The 23,034-nt window shown below is 37.8% G+C and overlaps 2 protein-coding genes across 3 annotated transcripts in view; one reads left to right on the forward strand and one right to left on the reverse strand.

The window, feature by feature from the left end:
• The window catches only part of rgs6 (regulator of G protein signaling 6), a 94,088-nt gene extending 89,743 nt beyond the window's left edge, over positions 1-4,345 (forward strand). Inside the window, exons 17-18 of the mRNA XM_046836241.1 lie at positions 225-278; positions 4,002-4,345. Coding sequence (XP_046692197.1) covers positions 225-278; positions 4,002-4,052 — 105 coding nt within the window. The 3' untranslated portion in view covers positions 4,053-4,345. The remainder of the gene's footprint in view (positions 1-224; positions 279-4,001) is intronic.
• Positions 4,346-7,826: 3,481 nt separating this feature from the next.
• dpf3 (D4, zinc and double PHD fingers, family 3) overlaps positions 7,827-23,034 on the reverse strand; it is a 30,046-nt gene continuing 14,838 nt past the window's right edge. The window contains exons 4-12 of one of the 2 annotated variants that reach the window (XM_046836245.1): positions 17,058-17,191; positions 16,520-16,615; positions 13,617-13,689; positions 12,682-12,723; positions 11,187-11,327; positions 10,968-11,096; positions 9,656-9,768; positions 9,462-9,543; positions 7,827-8,946 (exon numbers count right to left, since the gene is read on the reverse strand). In XM_046836245.1, the coding sequence (XP_046692201.1) occupies positions 8,879-8,946; positions 9,462-9,543; positions 9,656-9,768; positions 10,968-11,096; positions 11,187-11,327; positions 12,682-12,723; positions 13,617-13,689; positions 16,520-16,615; positions 17,058-17,191 (878 nt within the window). In that variant the 3' untranslated portion in view covers positions 7,827-8,878. The remainder of the gene's footprint in view (positions 8,947-9,461; positions 9,544-9,655; positions 9,769-10,967; positions 11,097-11,186; positions 11,328-12,681; positions 12,724-13,616; positions 13,690-16,519; positions 16,616-17,057; positions 17,192-23,034) is intronic. The other variant, XM_046836246.1, reaches the window with a different exon arrangement.

Consider the following 23,034-nt stretch of genomic DNA (forward strand, 5'->3'; position numbering starts at 1 on the left):
CATTCACTATTTATATATATATATATATATATATATATATATATATATATATATATATATATATATATATATATATATATATATATTTTTTTTTTTGACATACTGTCTGAGATACAGTTTCATTCGTTTATTTAGTCTAGGACTTTTGTCTTATGTTTTGGCTTCTGACACTTTCTCTGAGGTTTGTGTGTGTGTGTGTGTGTGTGTGTGTCTCTTTGAAACAGCCTGAAAGTGAGCAGGGCCGTCGCACATCTCTGGAGAAATTCACCCGCAGCGTGGTGAGTGAACCCAAGCCACTGATGATTCATGCTGCAGCCTGTAACACACCACACATAAGCGCATAAAGTACACATTGACAACTAATACGATGGAATTACGCCATGATCGTTCTGTATTCTAACATCATCTGACACAGTATGCAGTCTGCAATCTCCCTATTTTTGCTGAGATTAAAGTATAATTTCGGTCATCTATCCTTATGAGAACAAACTCATCCGAAAGCTATATCTGGTATCATGATTCACCCTGTGAAAACAAAAACATTTTAAATCAAAAGAATGACCTGTTTCTCAATAAAAAATCCCGTTTGTCATTTTGCGAGTCATTAATTGTGTTTATCACCAGCTTGGGATGATGTAGATGACTGGTTCTTAACCTTTTTCTGCCATTATCTACTTTAGAGGGGGGTGGATTTTTAAGCCCCACCTGTCCTCCATCACCCCAAAAAATGGAATTCAAATACTTCAATTATATAATATGTATAATTTATTTATCGTTCTAAATCAATAACATCACTTGTCTTTATTCCCCACTAGGGAGGTGCACACCACACTTTGAGAAACACTGATTTAGGTTTTTGGTTGCTGAACTGCTGAAGTCTGTAGAAAAAATCCTCCTCATTTCCTCCTCAGGATCTATTTATGGACAAAGAAAAGTGACCCTGAAACTGAACTCAACAGTAGTGTGTGGATTAGTACTTGAGCTTTAGTAGCTGTAACTAAGACTTATTGTCTGCCCCCTGGCCATAGATCTGGATTTTCATTTATTGACTAGGAATGTCGTATGTGTACAAGCGCTGTTACAGAAAATGAGCGAAAATCCAGACCCCCCCCCCCCCCCCGCCCCCCCCTTTGTAAGCTACATTGATATGGAAGTGCTACAGCATTACATGTTGCCATTAATATTTTATTTATATTTAATATTTATATTAATAATATAAATATAGTACAAATAATAGAAATATAAGAATATAAATAATATAAAGTAAAAGATACATCATTAGAATCAGAATCAGAAATAGCTTTAATAAATTGGATGCACTGGAACACATCGTCAGTGTCGCTTGTCGCTAATGTGGCTCGTTCCTGTCGATTTCTTCTCTACAACATCCGAAGGATTCAACCATTTCTGTCAACACAGGCTGCCCAGGTGCTTGTTCAGTCTTTTGCCATTCCAAGACTGGACTACTGCAGCTCTCTGCTGGCAGGTCTTCCACTGAACTCTATTCGTCCACTGCAAATGATCCAAAACGCAACTGCACGACTTGTGTTCAATCTGCAAAAGTTCTCCCACACCACCCCACTGCTGCTCCCTCCACTAGCTTCCAGTAGCTGCACGCATCAGATTCAAAACACTGATGCTTGCCTACAAGGCTAAAAATGGACCAGCACCATCTTACCTTAGAGACCTCATCACACCTCGCACTGCACCACACTGTCTGAGATCCTCCAGCAATGCTCGACTGGTACCACCTTCTCTCAGAATTAAAGGTAAATATACTTCAAGGCTCTTTTCTGTTCTGACACCGAGGTGGTGGAATGAACTTCCCCTAGATGTCCGTACAGCGGAGTCCCTGGCTATCTTCAAGCGACGATTGAAGACCTACCTCTTCCTGAAATACTTCAATTAGAACTTTCCAAGTTTGCTCTGTAGAATTCAAGAGTTATATTTATATTAAGTTTGTAATCTTGCGTACCAGTGTAGATTTATTCATTGCTAAAGACTCAAGGCACTTTTGTACGTCGAAGGTCGTCTGCTAAATGCCGCAAATGTAAATGTAAATCAGTGATGTATCCTGGGGTCATTGGGTGTATTGGGTCTTTCGACGTCAGACACCCTCCTCCAGGCGACCCAGCCGGGGGTTGATCAGACCCCAGCCGGGGTTGATCAGACCCCAGCCTATGTCTCAGTTGCGATTGCCCACAGTTCTGCCCTTCTAATCCAAAGCCATCTAGTGGCTTTCTCTGCGGCTTCAGTTGCGGTTATAATCGCCTTTCTCTTTGCCCTCCCCAGTGATGCCTAATAGCATAAGTTCTTTACAGAGTGAACGTCCTGCAAAAAGGTTTTCCTGCACTGCCTTCTACACTCTTCAACTAGCACTTGGTACTTAGTCCGCTTCCTCTTGTTGGCCTTGTCCATGCGCTTTTCCTAAGGCACAGTGAGCTCCAGTAAAATCAGTTGCTTGGTGGAATCTGACAATGATCATGTCTGGAAAAAGCTGTGTGGAAATTATTCTGGTAGGGATCTTCTGCCATTTATGAAGATCCACCTCCAATTGCCAGTCTGAAACAGTAGCGAGACCAGAATTTTACTCTGGGTTGTGGTTGGGCCTTCTCTCCGGAATAAACTTAATCGTCTTTGGCTTGTGGTGGTCCTTATTGGTATGGCTAAGCTCTCAGCAACTGCCTAAGCACTCGGTCGTGGCGCCAATGATAGCGCCCGTCTCCAAAGACTTTCGGGCACCTGCTAAGGAGATGTTTTAGGATTCTGCTTCCCTCACTTTTGCCCCAGACGTGGAGGTTTGCAGGTAAAAAATCATAGACAGTTTGGACTAAGAACCTAAAACAATGGAAATCTGCTTTTTTCGGATATTAGCCCAGGTGATCTTATGTTGCCAAACATTGACACATGTAGTCCAAGCTCCTTGCTGTCCCAATCCCACTAACCGGCTAGCTCTTACTTTCTCCACGCCTGCCTGCACTTTTTGCTGAATGAGATGTTGACGTACTTTATACTTAAACATTGTCAAGTTCACACCCAGAAAGTAGCCAAAACCTGCACACCCTGTTGCTATGGGCCCCACCAGTGCCTTATGCTTCAACCGTGACTCAGGCACTTTTCCGTGCTCCATTTTTGCCTCTGTGCACCTGTGTGCCAGCTGCTGCCACCTTAGGATCCCTAGACTCGCTAAACTGCCATATTTCCCGTGTCCTTGACACCATGAACTCTTCAGTGAGGCTGCTAATCGGGAGTTGCAGAATATTACTGGTGCCATCCATATAAAGCAGCACTGTTTAGGCATCGTGGTAAACCAAGCCACCTTTACATGTAGCTACTTATCTTTCTGTCCAGGGCCTCAATTATTGATGAAGGTACTTTGTACACTAGCAAAGGCCACAGGATTCAGCGCAGGATACTATGCTGATAAATTCAGGACTTTAACTAAGTCTAACTGAAGATTAATAATATAAAATAAATTATGAAATATTATATGTATTGTTATTTCTTTTTTTTTTATATATATTCAAATTAAATTGTGGGCCTATAATATGTAGAAAAGACAAAAAATGTCATATTTGAAAAACTGTAATATTACAAGAGAAAAAGTAATATTTCACCATAAATTGTAAAAAAAAATAAAAATAAAATAATAATAATAAAAACAAAGTCAGCAATTAATGTGAAAATGATATAAATATATCAAATATTACTATAAATGTATTAACAATAACAATAATAATAATTATTTAATATTAAAAATATAACGTCTTACAAAGTGAATGTTTTTGTATTATTAATAATGTTAACAAAAATAAAAGGATTTCGTTGACAAAGTTTTGTTTATCTTTGGAAAGGAATGGGGGGGGAGGGTTTGCTAATTTACAATGTAAACACTGGGATCCATGTTTTTATTTGATGGTACAGCATGATGCACGTTTATATTAACTGGTAATGTAGGTTTTATAGTTTAATGTATTCCTGGCTTGTTGTGTGTTCTTTAGGGTAAGTCATTGACAGGGAAACGTCTGACGGGCCTCATGCAGTCGTCCTGACGGGCCCTGGGCCGTAATTAACCTCGTTCAACCCGGAGGAGGAAGCAGGGAAAGTGGCTTGACGGTGTACACCGATACATCAGACGAACAGACCATCTGCTTCACCTCGACGGCGTAGGCACAGACTCTACGGCATGCAATAAGTCAACGGAAAAACCTTACAAACTCGGCCTGTCTGTATTTAACCTGATTATACCCAAACCTCAGATATGACATTACGACTGAAGACGTATACGAATGCATATACGAACATGAACTTTTTCTTTCTTTTTTGACAAAGGGAACAAAACTCATACTTGCTGCGTCAATCGTCAACATTTAACCGCACTGTGGTTCGGTTCATCCACTTCCCCTGGACGGTCGTGTAGGAAGGAGAAATTTTAGTCTTAAACATTCCACATGAGAAAATAGATTCAAGGGCTTCTGGAGTGTTTTCTCTGAGAGGATTTGCACAGTGATTTACACTGCCATGTAATGGGTTAATGCACACACACACACACACACACACACACACACACACACACACACACACACACACACACAGAAAGAGCACAAGTTGGCTTAATTTTTATACATTCCAGATCATCTCACTTTGAGTCTTCATTGCATAAGTGTTATATATATACTGTATATACATACAAGGTGGTATCCAAAAGTTTAAAGATGTTTACAAGAAAGTATCTTTAGTCCCCTTGCACGGCAATACAGCATCCCCAGCGTTCTTCTGAAATGTGAAGCTCACGTGTGAGGAGGTGCTCTGTGACAAGGGTGCGCACGTGGTCAGAATAGCACCAGCTCCCGATGTACACAGGACGATGTCATTCGGTGCTTCCTGTGACTGTGTGTAGCCTTATGCTGCCATCTGTTGGCAAGTTAGAAAACTAGTCTCGAAGTTTTTGAAACCACTGTGTACGTATATATATATATATATATATATATATATATATATATATATATATATATATATATATATATATATATATATATATAGTGCGTGTAAAATGTATGTATTGTACATTTCAATTTCCATAGATAGATAGATAGATAGATAGATAGATAGATAGATAGAGTAATTTGATTCCTCTTCCACCACAGAAAATCTCATGAACCCCCATATGTCCTGCCCACAAGAACCTGAATTGAGATGTAACACCTGAATGAAAATATGAAGAAGTGAAGAGTGAAGGTGTGAAGAGCTGATGTTTCCTACGATGAGCTTTATGAATGTAGATGCCAAAAGTTTGTGGACTCCTGACGATAAGATTTTTGACCATAAGATTCCATTCCACGTTTAGTCCCCATTTACTGTTATAATAATTATGATGTTTATCACCAAAGTCAGTGTTTCATCTGCGTCAGTGGGAATCCAGAGCGTGAACTGATACAAACTCGTGATGTTTTTCACATCAGTACAAACTAAACGATCCGTGTCCATTACATTCGTTCACTTTTTTGATTCGTAATTGAAAAGCAAAAAGTTAATTACGATCTGTTCATTCCTTTTTTCAGTTTAATACTGAAAGCAGTATATGGAGAAAATAGCTTTTTATTCATTCTAAAAACACACACACACACACACACACACACAAAAGGGAAAATGGCATACTGATTGGTTTCTCTATTCGTTTAATCGCATAAAAAGTAATAATTAAAATCTCACAACTGGAAAATATGATCAGTGTAAGTGCAAAATATTTCCAAACTAATATCCAATCTAATATCCAATTCCAATCTGGAAGTCAAAGGGAATGTCATATGTGATCTTCTCTTAGGAAGAAATGTCCACAACCATCTGCACAAATGATTAATTAATTACTTATGATGATTAATTGATTAATGATGAATTAATTAAGTAATCAATTAATTAATTACTTGTTAATATTTAATAATAATATAGTATGTTGTATAATATGTTGATCTTCACCAAACTGTTAGTCAGTTGTCCCAATACTTTTGTGTTCTGTTACGGAAAAGGACTCTCGCTACTCAAAGACTTGAGATGAGCATGAATTTGGTTTTCCAAACACGCTCTATTGTTGTCAAAAGTATTGGGACACCTGACTTTTTTCCCCCAGCCGTACTTATGTGGTTCTTTACCAAACTGTTACGTGCAAGTCAGGTGTCCCTCGTGGTTCTTCTCGAAAAGTCCAAAGATGGAGAGGCACAGCTGTATTTGGAATGAGATAGCATGAGACATTCCTGTCATTTTGGGTTCCACAAACCCAAAGAACTCCAAAAGAATATGATAGCGAGAGACTAATAAATCAGGCGTAAATGCAAACGTTTTACATTTCGAATTATTTCTTCATACCGATGAATGCAATGTTAACGGACCCTCCAACAATCCAACGATGATGCTTTAAGAAAATAAGTATGAACGCAGTGATGAACAGAGACCGATAGCACAACTACTAGTTTTTAATACAAAATAATGTTACAAAAATATTTCTTTAACTTGTGTATAAATCTACTGTAACCTACCTACATGTTAGACGTCTTTATCTAACCTGCCTGCCAAACTGTAAATATACTCTGAATGTAAACGACAAAACACACAGACACACACACACTCTTCCCAAGACTTGCTGCCAACATGAGAGGACCACAAAATCTTGGCCCTGCCATGGGTCCCAGTCCAGCGCTGCCTCTTTTACCAAAAACAAACAAACGCTGCCATTTCAGGAAGCTGTGTATCTCAAAGTGGTTCATGAAGCACCATCACTGCCAGAGTAAAAAAAAAAAAGAATGAAAAACACTTCATCGATCCATAATCATCTCATCGAATGTGCGAAAGGAGGAGGAGGAAAAGGAGGAGGAGATGCACCATACCTCCCAGGAACTCTTCTTCATCATCTTCTTCTTCTTCTGTCCTCCTGTCTCTATGTAGAAGTGCTTTCTTGGACGTACAGAAGCGACCTGATGTTAAAGGTGTAAAATAGTATTTATACTCGCTGCAGCAGCCAGTGTGCACATAGAGAATGCTGTGTAGAATATCCTGAGCTATTATTATTATTATTATTATTATTAGAGGCTCAAAAGCAAGCACTGAACTATGCATGGGACATTTCTAAAAGAATTTTACAGCTTTTAGGGATTTTTTTTTCCAGGAATAAAAAAATATCAGTGAGTGACGATAACGATAACGATGATGAATAGAAGGATGTCATGTCCTGAGTCATCCAATAAACAATATCAATCTCAAAGTCGAGTCCTGGTTGTATTTTCTGGGATTTGGCAACCCTAGATTATGTCGGATTGACAGTAAATTTGACAACATACAAATAAGGAAGATGTAGTTTAGCTGTTGCTACTGTGAATAAGTGGTGGTGGTGGTGTGGGGGGGGCATAGATCTTTACACCATGGTCACTTCCTATTGGAGATTTTGAAGCTGCCACTGATGTTTAGATCAAAAGAATTCTTTATCTTTATTACACATTTCATATACACAGAGTTAAAGATAGAATTCTAACAAATTCCGAGACTATACGGATAGATAGATAGATGATAGATAGATAGATAGATAGATAGATAGATAGATAGATAGATAGATAGATAGATAGATAGATAGATAGATAGATTTGTCTCATATGAAACTGTTCCAAAGAAATCATTCTCTGTATTCCAAAATAAATCTGAAATCTTTTTGGGTGGTGTATATAAGATGACTTTACATGGAGGTTCCAGCTTTGGGCCCCACAAGCTCCTGTGTGACCTGTTTGTGTTTGCTGCCCTCTAGTGTCAAACAAGAGAATAATACATCATAAAATCCATAATTTTCATTTCGTTTCATTTATTACGCTGCAAAAAGTAAAAAACAAGGGGGGTAAAAAAAAGACAAACAACAACAGAATGTGACTAAAATACTCGTCATGTTGCTTGTATTTAAATATACATATCTGGCCAAAAGTATTAGGACACCCAGCGATATGTTTTTGGAATTTCATGTCTTAGGAGCATGAAATTCCCCTTCACTTCAACTAGGAGACCCAAAACCTGTTCCAGCATGACAATGCACCTGTGCACAAAGTCAGCTCCATGAAGATCTGCTTTTCAACCCGTGGAAGATGTGTAGGATCTCGTGCTTTAGAGCTATTGAACACCTTTGGGATGAAAGTAAACACTGGCAGCACCCCAGGCCTCCTCACCTACATCACCACCTGACTTTACTAACACCCTTGTGACTGAATAAATCTACACAAAATCTAGAGTGGAGAACATTATCAGAGCAAATGGAGACTAAATGTGGAATGGGATGTCGAAAAAAGACGCACAGATCATTTTAGAGACCGGAAACAGCTTTGTCTATTCGACACTTCTTGCTAGGAAAAGATAAAATATTCAGCAGATCGCTCTTGATTAATTGGCTCTGAAAATAGAGCCGCTAATGCATTATAGAGAACCGAGGAAGAGGAAGAAGGAGAGACGATGACAAGAATAGAGAAGCTAATATATGATGTGACGAGGGAAGAAATCAAGGTGAAAATCTACACATTAAACAGAGAGGAAACTTCGGAAAAGTTTTTCGGGTCCAAAATATCCAAATCTCATCTGTTATATTCTGCATTTCTCTGTAGATTGAAGGACTTGGAGATCTGTATGGGCGAAATCAAAGTTTATCCCAAGAGATTATTAAAAAAAAAAGTTGTATAATGAATAAAGACCGGATATTTTACTTTTAACCTCATTCTAAACAGATGTGTTTGGACTTCGCATTTTCAGGATGATAGTCTGAGGTCGTGAGGTAGCTTTCAGAGTGGACCGGGTGTGACGTTGTGCGATGGAGATGAGACGGAGATTTCTGCTCTCGTGGAAGGATTTATGGTGTTCATGGTTCTCCAAAAGCAGATGCCTTGTCCTTCAGAAGGTCCAAACAAAGATGGCAGCTCCAGCTCCCTGAAAACATTTAGCACATGGGCGTGAAAAGGGTGTGTGTGTGTGTGTATATACAGTATATGTGTATATATACACACAATGCATTTTACATATGCACTATAGGGATAAAAGTATTGGGACACCTGACTTTTTCACCCATAAGTGGTTCTTCTGCAAACTTCGAGGCGTGAAATTTTGCCTTCACTTAAACTAGGAGATCCAAAACCTGCTCCAGCATGACAAAACCAGGGTCTGCTTTATATGGGTTGGAAGATCTCTAGCTATAAACCCTGTTGAACACCTTTGGGATGAATGTGAGCTCTGACTGCGCCCCAGACCTCCTCATCTTCTTACCTTCTCACCTACATCACTACCTGACTTTTCTAACACACTTTTGCAAATCTCCACAAAAATCTACATCTGAAGAGTGAAGAGTGGAGCTCATTATATGAGCAAATGGAGGAATATATGTGGAATGGGCAACCTCATGCTCAGGTGTCCACAAACTTTTGCCCCATTGTATAGGTGAGTTTTACCTTCAGGCGGCTGAGTCATGGGAGGTTTGAGACAGTACATGTGATATCCTCTGTCACAATCATCACAAAACAGGAGCTGATCCTAACAAGACACCACACACACACACACACACACACACACACGTCAGGTTTAAAATACACACCAGAATTCGGCCAATGATGAGCAGAACGTTTTGAGGGTTCGAAGCTCTTACGTCATTCTCCGAGGTGCCACACAGGCTGCAGGATTTACACTCGATACACTGCCACTGGTACGTCCTCACCGCCTGCATCATGTTCTCTGTGAACTGAAGGCAAGTCGGATGACCTGGAGAGAGAAAAGAGAGAAAAAAAGGGAGGACCAGATCACACAGAGTTGTGAGACGTATTCGTAGGTCCTGGCCACATGGATAAACAAAACCAGATTCCACCGGATTAAGAACCGCAAAACATTCCAGTCTCTGGCTTGGATGTCGGGTTGCCATATCCTAGATAAATAAAACCAGGACTATACTTTTCATGCATTTATAGTTACACTGTATGAACAAAAGCATTGAGAAACCTGACCTTTTGTGCCATATGTGGTTCTTCTCCAACCTGTTACCCAAAGCAATGCACTTAAGTATCCTAAGAAGTATGATTTATTATAACTATAATGTTCCTATTATCAGTTTATCACAAGATTCTTTGCCTAATCAACTCTGTTTATGTTAAAAGACTCCAATGTTACTCTCAGCACACTGATCTATTAATAGTATGATATTAATTAGTCTGATGATAATTGGTGATTAAAATATTGAAGATTGACAAATTAAATTAAATGAAAAAAATTATGAGCCCTAAACCTTCTTTCATTTATAAAATAAATAAATAAATAAAATCACGCCAATAAGGTCGCGTGTGTTATGGCGAGTTCGAGTCTGGAGTTTCTTCATCATTTGTTCCTCTCTAAATGTTTTGCTTGATGTTGAACTGATGCTGAACTGTACGTAGGTGATCAGTAGATTCACCGAGCGCCGATCAGAACACGTGTAAAACAGAGCGCGACTGACCAGTTACGTTCTTATCCATCCGTAAATAAAACAACGAACGACTAATTTCACAAAATGTAGTTGAGTAAAAAGTCCAATATTTGACTTTGATATGTAGTGAAGTTACAGTAAAAGTCTCCTCAGATGAAAATATTTCAGGGAAAGTACAGATACGTGAAAAAGCAACTTAAGTACAGTAATGAATTATATTTCCTTCCTTACTGTCCACCACTGGTACAGTATCTGTGGTATAGTATTCGTAGGAGAGTATCAGTAGTATAAACACCACACTGTGGTATTATAACTATAGTATACTCATTGTTGTATAGTAACCAGTGAATAGTAGAAGTAAAAAACTATGGTATTTTAACCACAGTGTAGCAACTGTGGTGTCATAACTGTAGTATAGCAGCTGTTTTATAGTAATTATAGTAAAGTAACCACAGTATAGTAGCTGTAATAAAGTACATAATACTACCAAATTACTCAAACTCACCGGAGCGTCCGCAGTCTGAACACGACACCAGCTCCTCGGCTTGGCCCGTCTTCCTGTTAGAGCCAGAGTCTCCCAGACAGAAGTCGCAGTAGTCATTAGCAATAACCGCGCCGTCCAAACCCTTCTGCACTACAGGATACCAGAAATCTAAGTTGCTATCAGATCACAGTCAGACAGGACACAACAACCAACACAATGCTATTAGTCAGTTTAACTCACACTTGTGGTTTTGAGTCTTTTTATCCGGTGGTGACTGAGGGACCTCGGGTTCTCGCTCCTCCACGCCTTCCTCCTCAGCCAGGTGTGTGTGGGTGTAGTGGTAGCTCAGACCAGGCCGGTTCTTATAACGCTTACCGCAAACTACAAATTTTGACAAAACAAACTTAAAAAAAAATAGTGCAACAATAAACTCTGAGATGCTAAAATGCTAAAAGAAAGCACATGTTTTAACTACAGTGAATGTACATAAAAATTTAACATTAGGAATCTAAAGATCGCCAGATCTTTATTAATTACTTGCAGGTGAACACATAACATATCTATTCTGTCTAACCTAACTCTGTATAGCTATAACAGTGACATAACACTCAAGGCATAAAGCTGATATAACACTGTCTAGACATTAGACTGACATAAATCTGTCTAATCATAAAACTGACACAACAATGTCTAGTCATAAGACTGAGAAAACACTGTCTAATCATAAAACTGACATAACACTTTCTAGACATTAGACTAACATAAAACTGTCTAGTCATAAGACTGACATAACAATGTCTAGTCATAAGACTGAGAAAACACTGTCTAGAAATAAGACTGACATAAAGCTGTCTAGACATAAGACTGAGATACTCTCTAGTCACGAGCCTGACATAGTGCTGTCTAGACATAAAACTGACATAACACTTCATAGCCACTACCCACAATCACAAGTAAGCTAAGATTAGGCTAACTTGTACAGTATGATAAACGGGTTAAGACCCCTGAGGCCTGGTTCAAAGCCTTACCCTGTCTAGTGATTAAACTTACATAATGCTGCCTAGTCATATGATTGACATAGCACTTTGTATTCACTAGTAGCCATGATCACTAGTAAGATTATTCTAACTTGTACAGTATGCTAAGCGGTAAGGGCTTGTCAGGGGCTCAGTTTAGGATTTAAAATCATGACCATACAGCTTGGCATAACACTGACACAGCGCTGTCTATGCATAAAACTGACATAACGCTTCATAGTCACCAGTAAACTAGTAGCCATGTTTACTAGTAAGCTAAGATTGCTAACTTGTACAGTATAATTAAACACAGTACACAGTAAACCCAGCACTAGCAAGCTAACTCACATTAGACTAGTGACTAATCACTAGACTAGGCTAATCACTGTACATAAATCAGAAAGCACAAAAAATAAATCAGAATGTAGGACAACACTGGAAACTCAAAACCCGTTCATGCATGTTAGCGCTGTTACACCGTGATACATGAGCATCAGTGCACTCTGAGTTAAAACATATTAGCATGCAGGAAACATCATTCGTAGCCATGCAGGCTAAATTCTAGAAAGCAGTCTCATGACTAAAAATCAAAACACACAGCAAGGACGTGTCAGGGAAAGGTCACGTGCAGTTGGTTGATAAATCTCCGGTGTGATTGTGTGAATACTGATTAGCATGAAGAAGCAAGAAAAAAAAAAGAGAGGGTCAAGGCTGTATACCCGAGTCAGCACTTTTTGAGTTATGCTTTTGTTTGCATTTGCCTGGAATCAGAAAGAAACAAAGCATTCATATATGCGTCTGGAATTTGTATTGATCTTTTTATTTTAATAAGCTGGATTTTTTTTTTACATGCTCTTGATGACAACATCCATGCTGAATAAAAACACAGCTTCGAGCATCAAACACATCTCAAGCACATCATTCATAACATAGCAAAAAAAAATCACTTCAGGACCTTGATTCCTATTTTTTGTGAATACATGCAAATTTAAAACATGAATATGCAAATTTGAGACACGTTCCAAAATAAACTGATTGCCAACCCAAACAGCTAGCTGGCTAACTACATGCTAGGGATTTAGCCTGCTGACACAACACCTTCACGTAGCTTGAGACGCTAAAATGTTTTCCGTTACCTGCGACCGGGCCAAAGTTTCTAAGATCATATTGTGACATCACAAACAAGTCATAAGTAGCTCCACCCCCAAAACAGAATGCATGAATTTTGAAAATGACAAGATTTCTAACAATTTTATTTTTATTTTTTATAACGCATCACTAAATTCAACCTGTACAACAAAATCTGCATCGCCACCATCAGGCATAAAATTTATGAGTGTAAAAGATGATTTTTGTAGAAAATTGTGTTTACTAATTATAAATAAATACATTAATTAATTAAGTACTTAAACCCATTAATTTATTTATTTAAATACATTTAAATAAATACATTTTTCTAATGACTGTGATAGACAAATCTGTGTGTGTGTGTGTGTGTGTGTGTGTGTGTGTGTGTGTGTAAAATTAATACAAAAAATCAAATATTTTCGTTATAGAAGGTCTTTTATATATATATATATATATATATATATATATATATATATATATATATATATATATATATATATATATATATATGCTGATCAGCTCTTACTGTCACACGCGTAGGGTTTGTCCTGATCGTCGCCCGTCATTGCCTCAGTCTTCTTACGGCTCGAACCTCGACCCTGAACAACACACAATAATAAAATGTAACAATGAAAATAATAATAATGCTTTCAAAAATAGAATGTGTGTGTGTGTGTGTGTTGCTTTTATAAATTTTTCTCACCTTTATATGTTTGTACTCTTGTTCTGTTCTTTTAAACAGAAATTGTAATTTCTCACACTTTAACCTGATAGTGTGTTTACCTGATCTCCTTTTTTCTTTCTTACTTTTAAATAATTTTATGAAACATTAACAATATTATTTTTTATTATTATTTGACAATTTTTGAATGGAATATAACTCTTTTTTTTATCAGAGCTGCAAATGAACAATAGTAATAATAACATATAAATTATTATTAAATTACACAATATGCAATTATAATAAATATTTAAGACTATCAGTACTAATTATTTTGTTTAACTAAGGAATTAAATGGTAATTGATTTAAATTAAAATGTATGTGATGTGTTAAATTATTCATATTGAGTGGAATTACCACTAATATTTACATTTAGATTAATTTATTAACAAAGCTGTTCATTATAATTAGAGCTGCAACAACTAATTGCTAAAATCGATAATAATCGATAATGAAATTCGTTGTTAACGTTGTTTTGACGGTAAGATACACAGCTGCTTGGGAAAATGGCAGACAGTACAGGGTCAACCGGCAGCAGGGAAAAGTGTGCGTCCCAAGTCATCCAGGGCATGAGAGCATTTTATATTAAACACAACAAAGAAAACTGTGTGGGATGGAAGTGATGCACAATACACGTGAAAAGAAAACACACTGGTGTCACGTAATGAAGGGGAAACATCAGCATGGTGAGCAGAAACTGTTTAAACCTCACCATGTGAAAATGGTGTAGTTTAATAAAGTGCTAATTGTGTAAACTGTTTATTTGTAACTTCAGAGCAGTCGCACTGGTCACACTGGATCGGTTCTGTCGTGACTCACGAGCATCAGGTTGCACAATTGCCTCACTCGTTAGGGATGGGCGGATCACCTCGCTCGTTAGGGATGGGCGGATCGCCTCGCTCGTTAGGGATGGGCGGATCGCCTCGCTCGTTAGGGATGGGTGGATCGCCTCGTTCGTTAGGGATGGGCAGATGGCCTCGCTCGTTAGGGATGGGCGGATCGCCTCGCTCGTTAGGGATGGGTCGGATCGCCTCGCTCGTTAGGGATGGGCGGATCCATCCTGTATCGGTTCTCAAATAAATGTATCGATCCGATCTGTTTTGTAAATAAGTGAGTTTAGAATATTTGAATATTAATACAGTATATAAATATTTATAAAACGTGAATAGGAATGTCAATGGAACTACATCTACTTCCAAAACTCATCATGACAGCGTTCGTTCACTCAGTCAACAAGAGTGGAGTTATTTCACTCCAGGGAACAATAATGAAGCTTCATGTGACACTGTGGCAATACCACAAATATGACAAAACGTCTAAAAGTGAAACACTCTAGAGCACTATAGAGCACAACTGAGTACAGCTGAGGAGAGCAGAGGAGGTAACGTGGACAAGACCCCCATCTTCTGGCTTAATTCAGAGTTCTTTAGCAGAATGGTTTCAGAGAGCTTCACTTTATGCCATACAGATTGTTTCAGATATGAAGATATTACAGCATTTCATGTGGAGCAGAATATTACACTGCATATCAGAATATTTCAACTGGACATTTGTTTTAACAGTAAGATATTTTATACACATTTTATAAAAGTGTCGATATCGGTATCGGCGATACTTGTCTTGAAAGCACTTGGTATCGGATCGAAGGAAATGTATTGCTGTCACGACATTGTGTTGATTAAATTAAAACACTGAGAACAAACACTGAATCTAAAAGCAGCAAATAACAGCAGCAGTAAACGACTACATTATTTTGTCACTGTTGTGATTTCCAGCGAATGTTTATGCATTTGTACACCAATGCATATTATTTCCTTTTTCTTTTTTAATCAAGTCTGTTAGCTTGCTGCGTTTCCCCTTTCATTCTCTTTTTATAGCATTTGTCTACTACAGCAGTAACTTATTTGTTTTCAAACGTGATTTACTGCAGATTTACTGCGTTCAAATGCTTGTTTTCAATGTTTATATATTTAATTTATGCACATATTTAAATATTATAACGTATTTATTATATTCCAGACGGTTTTATCTTCACAACTGAACAAAATATCTGTGTATCTGTTCTTTAAACAAAATGTTGTATTACATTGTTGTATTATATTTTATATATATATATATATATATATATATATATATATATATATATATATATATATATATATATATTTTTTTAATTGTTGTCAACTTGCCATCTGCAAAATACAATACAAATGTTGATTTTCACCTTTTATACTCAAATTTAAACTATAAACTATTAATTAGAAATGTCCTAATTAAAGATAGTTAAAGTCCATATGTGGCTTTTGCATTTTTTAAGCACACTTTTATACATAAATACCATGGATTTGAGTTTTATATCTAATTATGGAAATATCGATTAATCCATTTTTTTAATTAATCGTCTGATTAATTGATTAGCAAAATAATCATCATTTGCAGCCGTAATTATAATATGTATAACATAAGAACATTATATAATATATAATAATTATATGATAATATTTGTTTTATATTTTATTTAATATATTTCACAATATTAATTTTAGTGTAAAACAATAAATTAGGTAAATTATTGCATTAATTAATTTATTCTTGTTTATATTCAAGAATCGTTTTACAAATATTTACATTTAAATTTGTTGAAAAATTGTATATAATCAATTAACTGCAATTATTAATTGATCCCTGTCCCACCATCATCACTCACCCTGCCTTTGCCCTTCTGTTTCCTCTTCGGAGTCTCCACTTCAAACTCTTCGTCGTCATGGAAACAGTCTCCATTTTCCTCAGCCTCCAGCACCCTCTGCAGGAGGAAGAGGACGATGAGGATCTTTTTTTCTTTTTTTAACATCCCAGGTCATTTATATTATTATTTTAACTTTATAAAATAAAAGCATTACATGAAAAGATTTCCAGAAGATTCCTGTAATACCAGCTCATTGCGAATATGTACAGCTTTCGTTCTGATTCGTTTAATGTCTCTACCTTCCTCTTCATTGGTTCATTGTCAAGTATTTTTGGGGGGATTTCTCTCATGTAATGTCCCCACCCCTGTCCCATTACCGGTTCTTGTCTTCACGTGTCTGTTTATTCTCAGGTGGTCTTACGTTTTTCACAGTTCACACAGTACAATGTGATTCTATTGGTTTACATGCATGTACTTAAAAGTGTGTCTATACGTGTGTGTGTGTGTGTGTGTGTGTGTGTGTGTGTGTGTGTGTGTGTGTGTGCTGGTGACTGTTTACCTGAATCTCTAGCAGTGTTTCTTCCTCTTTTGAGCTGCTGCTCTTTTTATCCAGAAGAACGTCTCCTCTGATCAGCCCCTCCAGAGCCGTGGCCTCGGCCGAGGAAGTTTCTCTCTTCTGCGTCAACTCAGCTTCTAAAAGAGAGAGAGAGAGAGAGAGAGAGAGAGAGAGAGAGAGAGAGAGAGAGAGCAATAAATAGCACAAGCGATCATTTTAAATGTGACCCTGTAGATCTCGAAAAAAAGGAAAGAATAATAGAAAAGGAAGAGTGGAAGAGAGAAAAAGGTTTTAGTAGAACGCATAGAAATAAAGAGAAGAAGATGAAGAAAGAAAACACGAAGGAAGGGAAAGGAGGAAGCGGAGAAAGGTCGGAAAGAGAGAGGAGAAAGGGAGAAAAGAGGAAAGAAAGGATGGAGAGAAAGACAGTGAGGGAAACTGAGAAGAAAGGAAAGAAGGAGAAAGGAAGAGAAGGAAAGGAAGAGGAAAATGAAACTAAATATAACCAATAGAAAGAAAGAAAATTAAAACAGTGAAAAAAAAAGGATGTAAAAAAAACAAAAAACAAAGGAGAATGTGTGTGTGTGTGTGTGTGTGTGTGTGTGTGTGTGTGTGTGTGTGTGTGTGTGTGTATGTGGTTATTGATAATAACATGGTCAGGGGCTTTGTCTCACATGCACCTGTCCTTCATACATTTATTCTATCACGACTCATGAAAGGAAAAATCCTCCAGGTGTTAAATATAAAAGAATAACAATAACAGAGAAAGAGAGAGAGAGAGAGAGAGAGAGAGAGAGAGAGAGAGAGAGAGAGAGAGGTGTATAACCTTTGCCCTTCTGTCCCATGCTTTGTTCTCTGCATATGTGTAGAACATCACAGCCTTGAATGACTTCATACACACACACACACACACACACACACACACACACTTCAGATTTGGGTTTTTGGTGTGTTTTGTATTTTGTCGTGTGTCAGTGAGATGCTGATCACTGCTATATAGGTTATATATATTTAGAATAAACAGGTTGTAATTGTTTTATGACCCTGAACTGTCAAAGATTTGATGATTCGATATGAGGATCCTGATTCGACTCCCAATCGTACTGATGAATCTTCACAGAGGTGTTATAAAACGAGGATCATACCACTTCAGTTGAAGTTTTGACTGGACTTTTTTACTCAAGTTAAAGTAAAGAAGTTTGGGTTCTGACATGTACTTCAGTAAAAAGTGGTCATTATTACTACCTGTTTTAGTGTCACGCTGGTAACCTCATAATAATATCAGGGCTGTCAATCGATTCAAATTTATTATCGCAATTAAGAGAATGATTGTCATGAGTTAACTCACGATTAATCACAATTTAATCGTACATCTTTATCTGTTCTAAATTTACCTTAAATTCATTATTTAAGATTTTCATACTCTACTCAACATAGAGCATGAAGAGTAAATATTTTTGTAAATGTATTAAAGTAATGATGGTGTTTTAAATTGCGTAAATCATCAGGACACCAAACGGAACCTTTGCTGTTTCCACACGGACGGTTAATGAGGTGATACCGGAGAAACTGTACCTCTTCTAAATTTCTAATCAGAGAATATTTGTTTTCAATGTGAATTGGTTTATTTAAAAGTATTATTTTTATTCCTGTGAGGCAAATATTTACTGAGATTCAGATTGTATTATTTTTGCGTATGTGAAGAGAGATGACAGAAACTGCAGAGAATATTTTCGATATTTTCATTAAATTCAGTTTTCTCACTAATGTGCAAATATTCTGAACATGTTTGGAAAAATAAATTATGGAAAAAAGTTATTTTAATAGTGAAATTATGTAGGCTGTCACGGACCACATGCAATGCCGCCGCGGACCACCAGGGGGCCGTGGACCACCGGTTGAAAACCCTGATCTATACGATCAAAAAAGACAGTAATTGAAGTAGTTTCGTTGTTAGGAGGAAAAAAAAATGCCACAAAACGTGCCGGCGCGTTTGTCGACCCCAGAGGGTTACCGTATAAGCCGCACCTGTCTATAAGCCGCAGGTGTCTACACTGAAACTAATGAACTTTACACAGGCTTTATTGAAAGACAGTGTCTGTTACACGGTGTAATGGGTGAAATATGTTGCGCTTCCTTTAGGAGCAGAGCGGTATTTTGGGAATAGCCTCCGCCGCATTTTTCCGCTATTACTGCATGTGTCCGGAATGCTGTTGCCAAGAATAATAAAAAAGCACGAGTTTTGGAAACCTGTCTGTGCTTATATGATTTGTGTTGTAACTGGAGTTAGCGAGCTCTCCCTTCACCCAGACTCAACGCGTTACAACGGCTTGTATCTAAACAGCAGCCGACCAAGAAAGTCATTGTTCACTGTCTTCCTCCTTCCTTTCACAACTATTTCTCTCGGGAGTTTATCTTTTGACATCGTCGTGCGTTTAAAAATCACCCGATGGAAGTTTTTCTCCCGATGCTCTGCAGCTCAGAACACACGTGAAGTGTGTTTTTTTGTTTCCGTTCGGAAATGTCATTGGTCTAATGTTCTGGGGTTCAGTTCTTTGGCTTGAAGTTTGTGAAACCGGGAAAAACCCAGGAAAAATCCATAAATAAGCCGCTTCGTTGTTTAAGCCGTTCAAAACGTGGGAAAAAAGTAGCGGCTTATAGTCCGGAAAATACGGTAATTGTGTGCATCAACGCGGATTATGGTGATGATTTGAGACTTGCCGCATCAGTAAAACAAATATTTAGTGATTAAAAATGCTGATTTTTTGTTCATATCTTGTTTATATTATAAAGAAAGGACATCGTGAATAATTTTGCTTCTTCTATATTTTTTTATTTATATCTGAGAAATGTCTGCATTTATCATGCGTTAATAAAATTAGTGCCATTAAAATTAATTTGCTGTTAATTTTGCTGTTCTTTAATGAATGTATTCAGACTGAAGATCCACCATATAGAACACATGATGATCAGGTGATCAGGAATGTCTCAGTTCTCAGTCATGTTTTCATGTTTTCATCCATGTTAGTCTCATAGTTCTTGTTGCCTTCTGCCTGCTCATTGTTAGCTACGTAAACTAGCCTACGTCTGGGGTGTGTGAGAGCCAGGAAATGATAGATTGAAATGGTAGATTGAAAAAGCCAAAAAAATATTGATGTCACCAAATAGATTAAAACTAAAGTAAGTATGTTTTGAAAATGTAAGAAGTAAAAAAGTACAGATATTTGTGTATAAATGTAATGAGTGAGAGTAAAAATGTATCCGAAAAATAAATGGTGAAGTAAAATAGTGATACCAGAAAAATCTAGAGTACAGTAACGAAGTATTTGAGCTTCAGTCATCCCTCCTCTGTGTCAGATTTAGGTTTCACTTTCCATGAATTGAATATTTAACGTCTGGGAGAATCTGTAAAAATCATTCTGTATTCAGCGTCGATGTCATGCTGTACTTAGAGCCGAGTTCATTCAATTTAACGACATGTGAAACTAAAATCCTCTCTGCAGTTGTTTATTCATTCTTTTTCCAGGTTTATTGATCCAAAATGTTTGTATACATTGTCTTCTCTATCTATGTGTGATGTTCTGTACACTGTGGCTGCTAAATGTTATGAGGAATCATTTTACAATTATCTGGTGTCTTCTATATATTCCATATATTTGCTCTTATAATGAGCTCCACTTTTCTGGGAAGATGTTCCACTAGATTTTGTGTGGAGATCCATTCAGCTACAAGGGTGTGAGTAAAGTCAGGTACTGATGGAGGTGAGAAGGTGAGGAGGTCGGGGGCAGTCAGCGTTCACATTCATCCTAAAGGTGTTCAATAAGGTTGGATCTCTGTAGCGGGAGATCTTCCACTCCAACCCATGGAAAGCAGATCTTTATGGAGGTTTGGAGGCAATGTTTCATGCTAAAATACAATTTATTATTATTATAATAATACACAGTTTGACCTACACCTTTTCCTATAGAAACCTACAGACACAATAATAGCGACTTACTGTTGGCCGTAGATATGATTTTTTTTTTAAAGATTAATTAATCGAAATAAAAAACAGGTACATGTTCTACAAGGAGTGTGAGCACGGTGGGTGTGTGATGTAGAGAACTCTCAGGGAATGAACGCATGCAGTATGAACCCAGTGTGTTTCCTCAGATCCAGTGTTAGACAGAACATTTACAGACTTGTTATGAGGAGAAAAAAAGGATATAAACCGAGCGTATGAGATTTCAGAGTCTCTTAACTGAAATGTAAACGTTTTATGGATTGGAGAAATGTACACACCGCACATCTGCTCCTGGTTCTGGAGTCAAACGGAGTAAATTAATACGATTTCTTTCTGATGGTACGAGATATATATATATATATATATATATATATATATATATATATATATATATATATATATATATATATATATACACACACAGTGAGGAAAATAAGTATTTGAACACCCTGCTATTTTGCAAGTTCTCCCACTTGGAAATCATGGAGGGGTCCGAAATTGTCCTCGTAGGTGCATGTCCACTGTGAGAGACATAATCTAAAAAAAAATCCAGAAATCACAATGTATGATTTTTAAACTATTTATTTGTATGATACAGCTGCAAATAAGTATTTGAACACCTGAGAAAGTCAATGTTAATATTTGGTACAGTAGCCTTTGTTTGCAATTACAGAGGTCAAACGTTTCCTGTAGTTTTCACCAGGTTTGCACACACTGCAGGAGGATTTTGGCCCACTCCTCCACACAGATCTTCTCTAGATCAGTCAGGTTTCTGGCCTGTCGCTGAGAAACACGGAGTTTGAGTTCCTCCAAAGATTCTCTATTGGGTTTAGGTCTGAGACTGGCTAGGCCATGCCAGAACCTTGATATGCTTCTTACAGAGCCACTCCTTGGTTATCCTGGCTGTGTGCTTGGTCATTGTCATGTTGGAAGACCCAGCCTCGACCCATCTTCAATGCTCTAACTGAGGGAAGGAGGTTGTTCCCAAAATCTTGCAATACATGGCCCGGTCATCCTCTCCTTAATACAGTGCAGTCGCCCTGTCCCATGTGCAGAAAAACACCCCAAAGCATGATGCTACCACCCCATGCTTCACAGTAGGGATGGTGTTCTTGGGATGGTACTCATCATTCTTCTTCCTCCAAACACGTTTAGTGGAATTATGACCCAAAAGTTCTATTTTGGTCTCATCTGACCACATGACTTTCTCCCATGACTCCTCTGGATCATCCAAATGGTCATTGGCAAACTTAAGACGTGCCTGGACATGTGCTGGTTTAAGCAGGGGAACCTTCCGTGCCATGCATGATTTCAAACCATGACGCCTTAGTGTATTACCAACAGTAACCTTGGAAACGGTGGTCCCAGCTCTTTTCAGGTCATTGACCAGCTCCTCCCGTGTAGTTCTGGGCTGATTTCTCACCTTCCTTAGGATCATTGAGACCCCACGAGGTGAGATCTTGCATGGAGCCCCAGTCCGAGGGAGATTGACAGTCATGTTTAGCTTCTTCTATTTTCTAATGATTGCTCCAACAGTGGACCTTTTTTCACCAAGCTGCTTGGCAATTTCCCCGTAGCCCTTTCCAGCCTTGTGGAGGTGTACAAGTTTGTCTCTAGTGTCTTTGGACAGCTCTTTGGTCTTGGCCATGTTAGTAGTTGGATTCTTACTGATTGTATGGGGTGGACAGGTGTCTTTATGCAGCTAACGACCTCAAACAGGTGCATCTAATTTAGGATAATAAATGTAGTCGAGGTGGACATTTTAAAGGCAGACAGGTTTTCGAGGGTCAGAATTCTAGCTGATAGACAGGTGTTCAAATACTTATTTGCAGCTGTATCATACAAATAAATAGTTTAAAAATCATTTATTGTGATTTCTGGATTTTTTTTTTTTAGATTATGTCTCTCACAGTGGACATGCACCTATGATGACAATTTTAGACCCCTCCATGATTTCTAAGTGGGAGAACTTGCAAA

The sequence above is a fragment of the Silurus meridionalis genome, chromosome 23 (assembly GCF_014805685.1).
Source record: "Silurus meridionalis isolate SWU-2019-XX chromosome 23, ASM1480568v1, whole genome shotgun sequence".
Lineage (NCBI taxonomy): Eukaryota > Metazoa > Chordata > Actinopteri > Siluriformes > Siluridae > Silurus > Silurus meridionalis.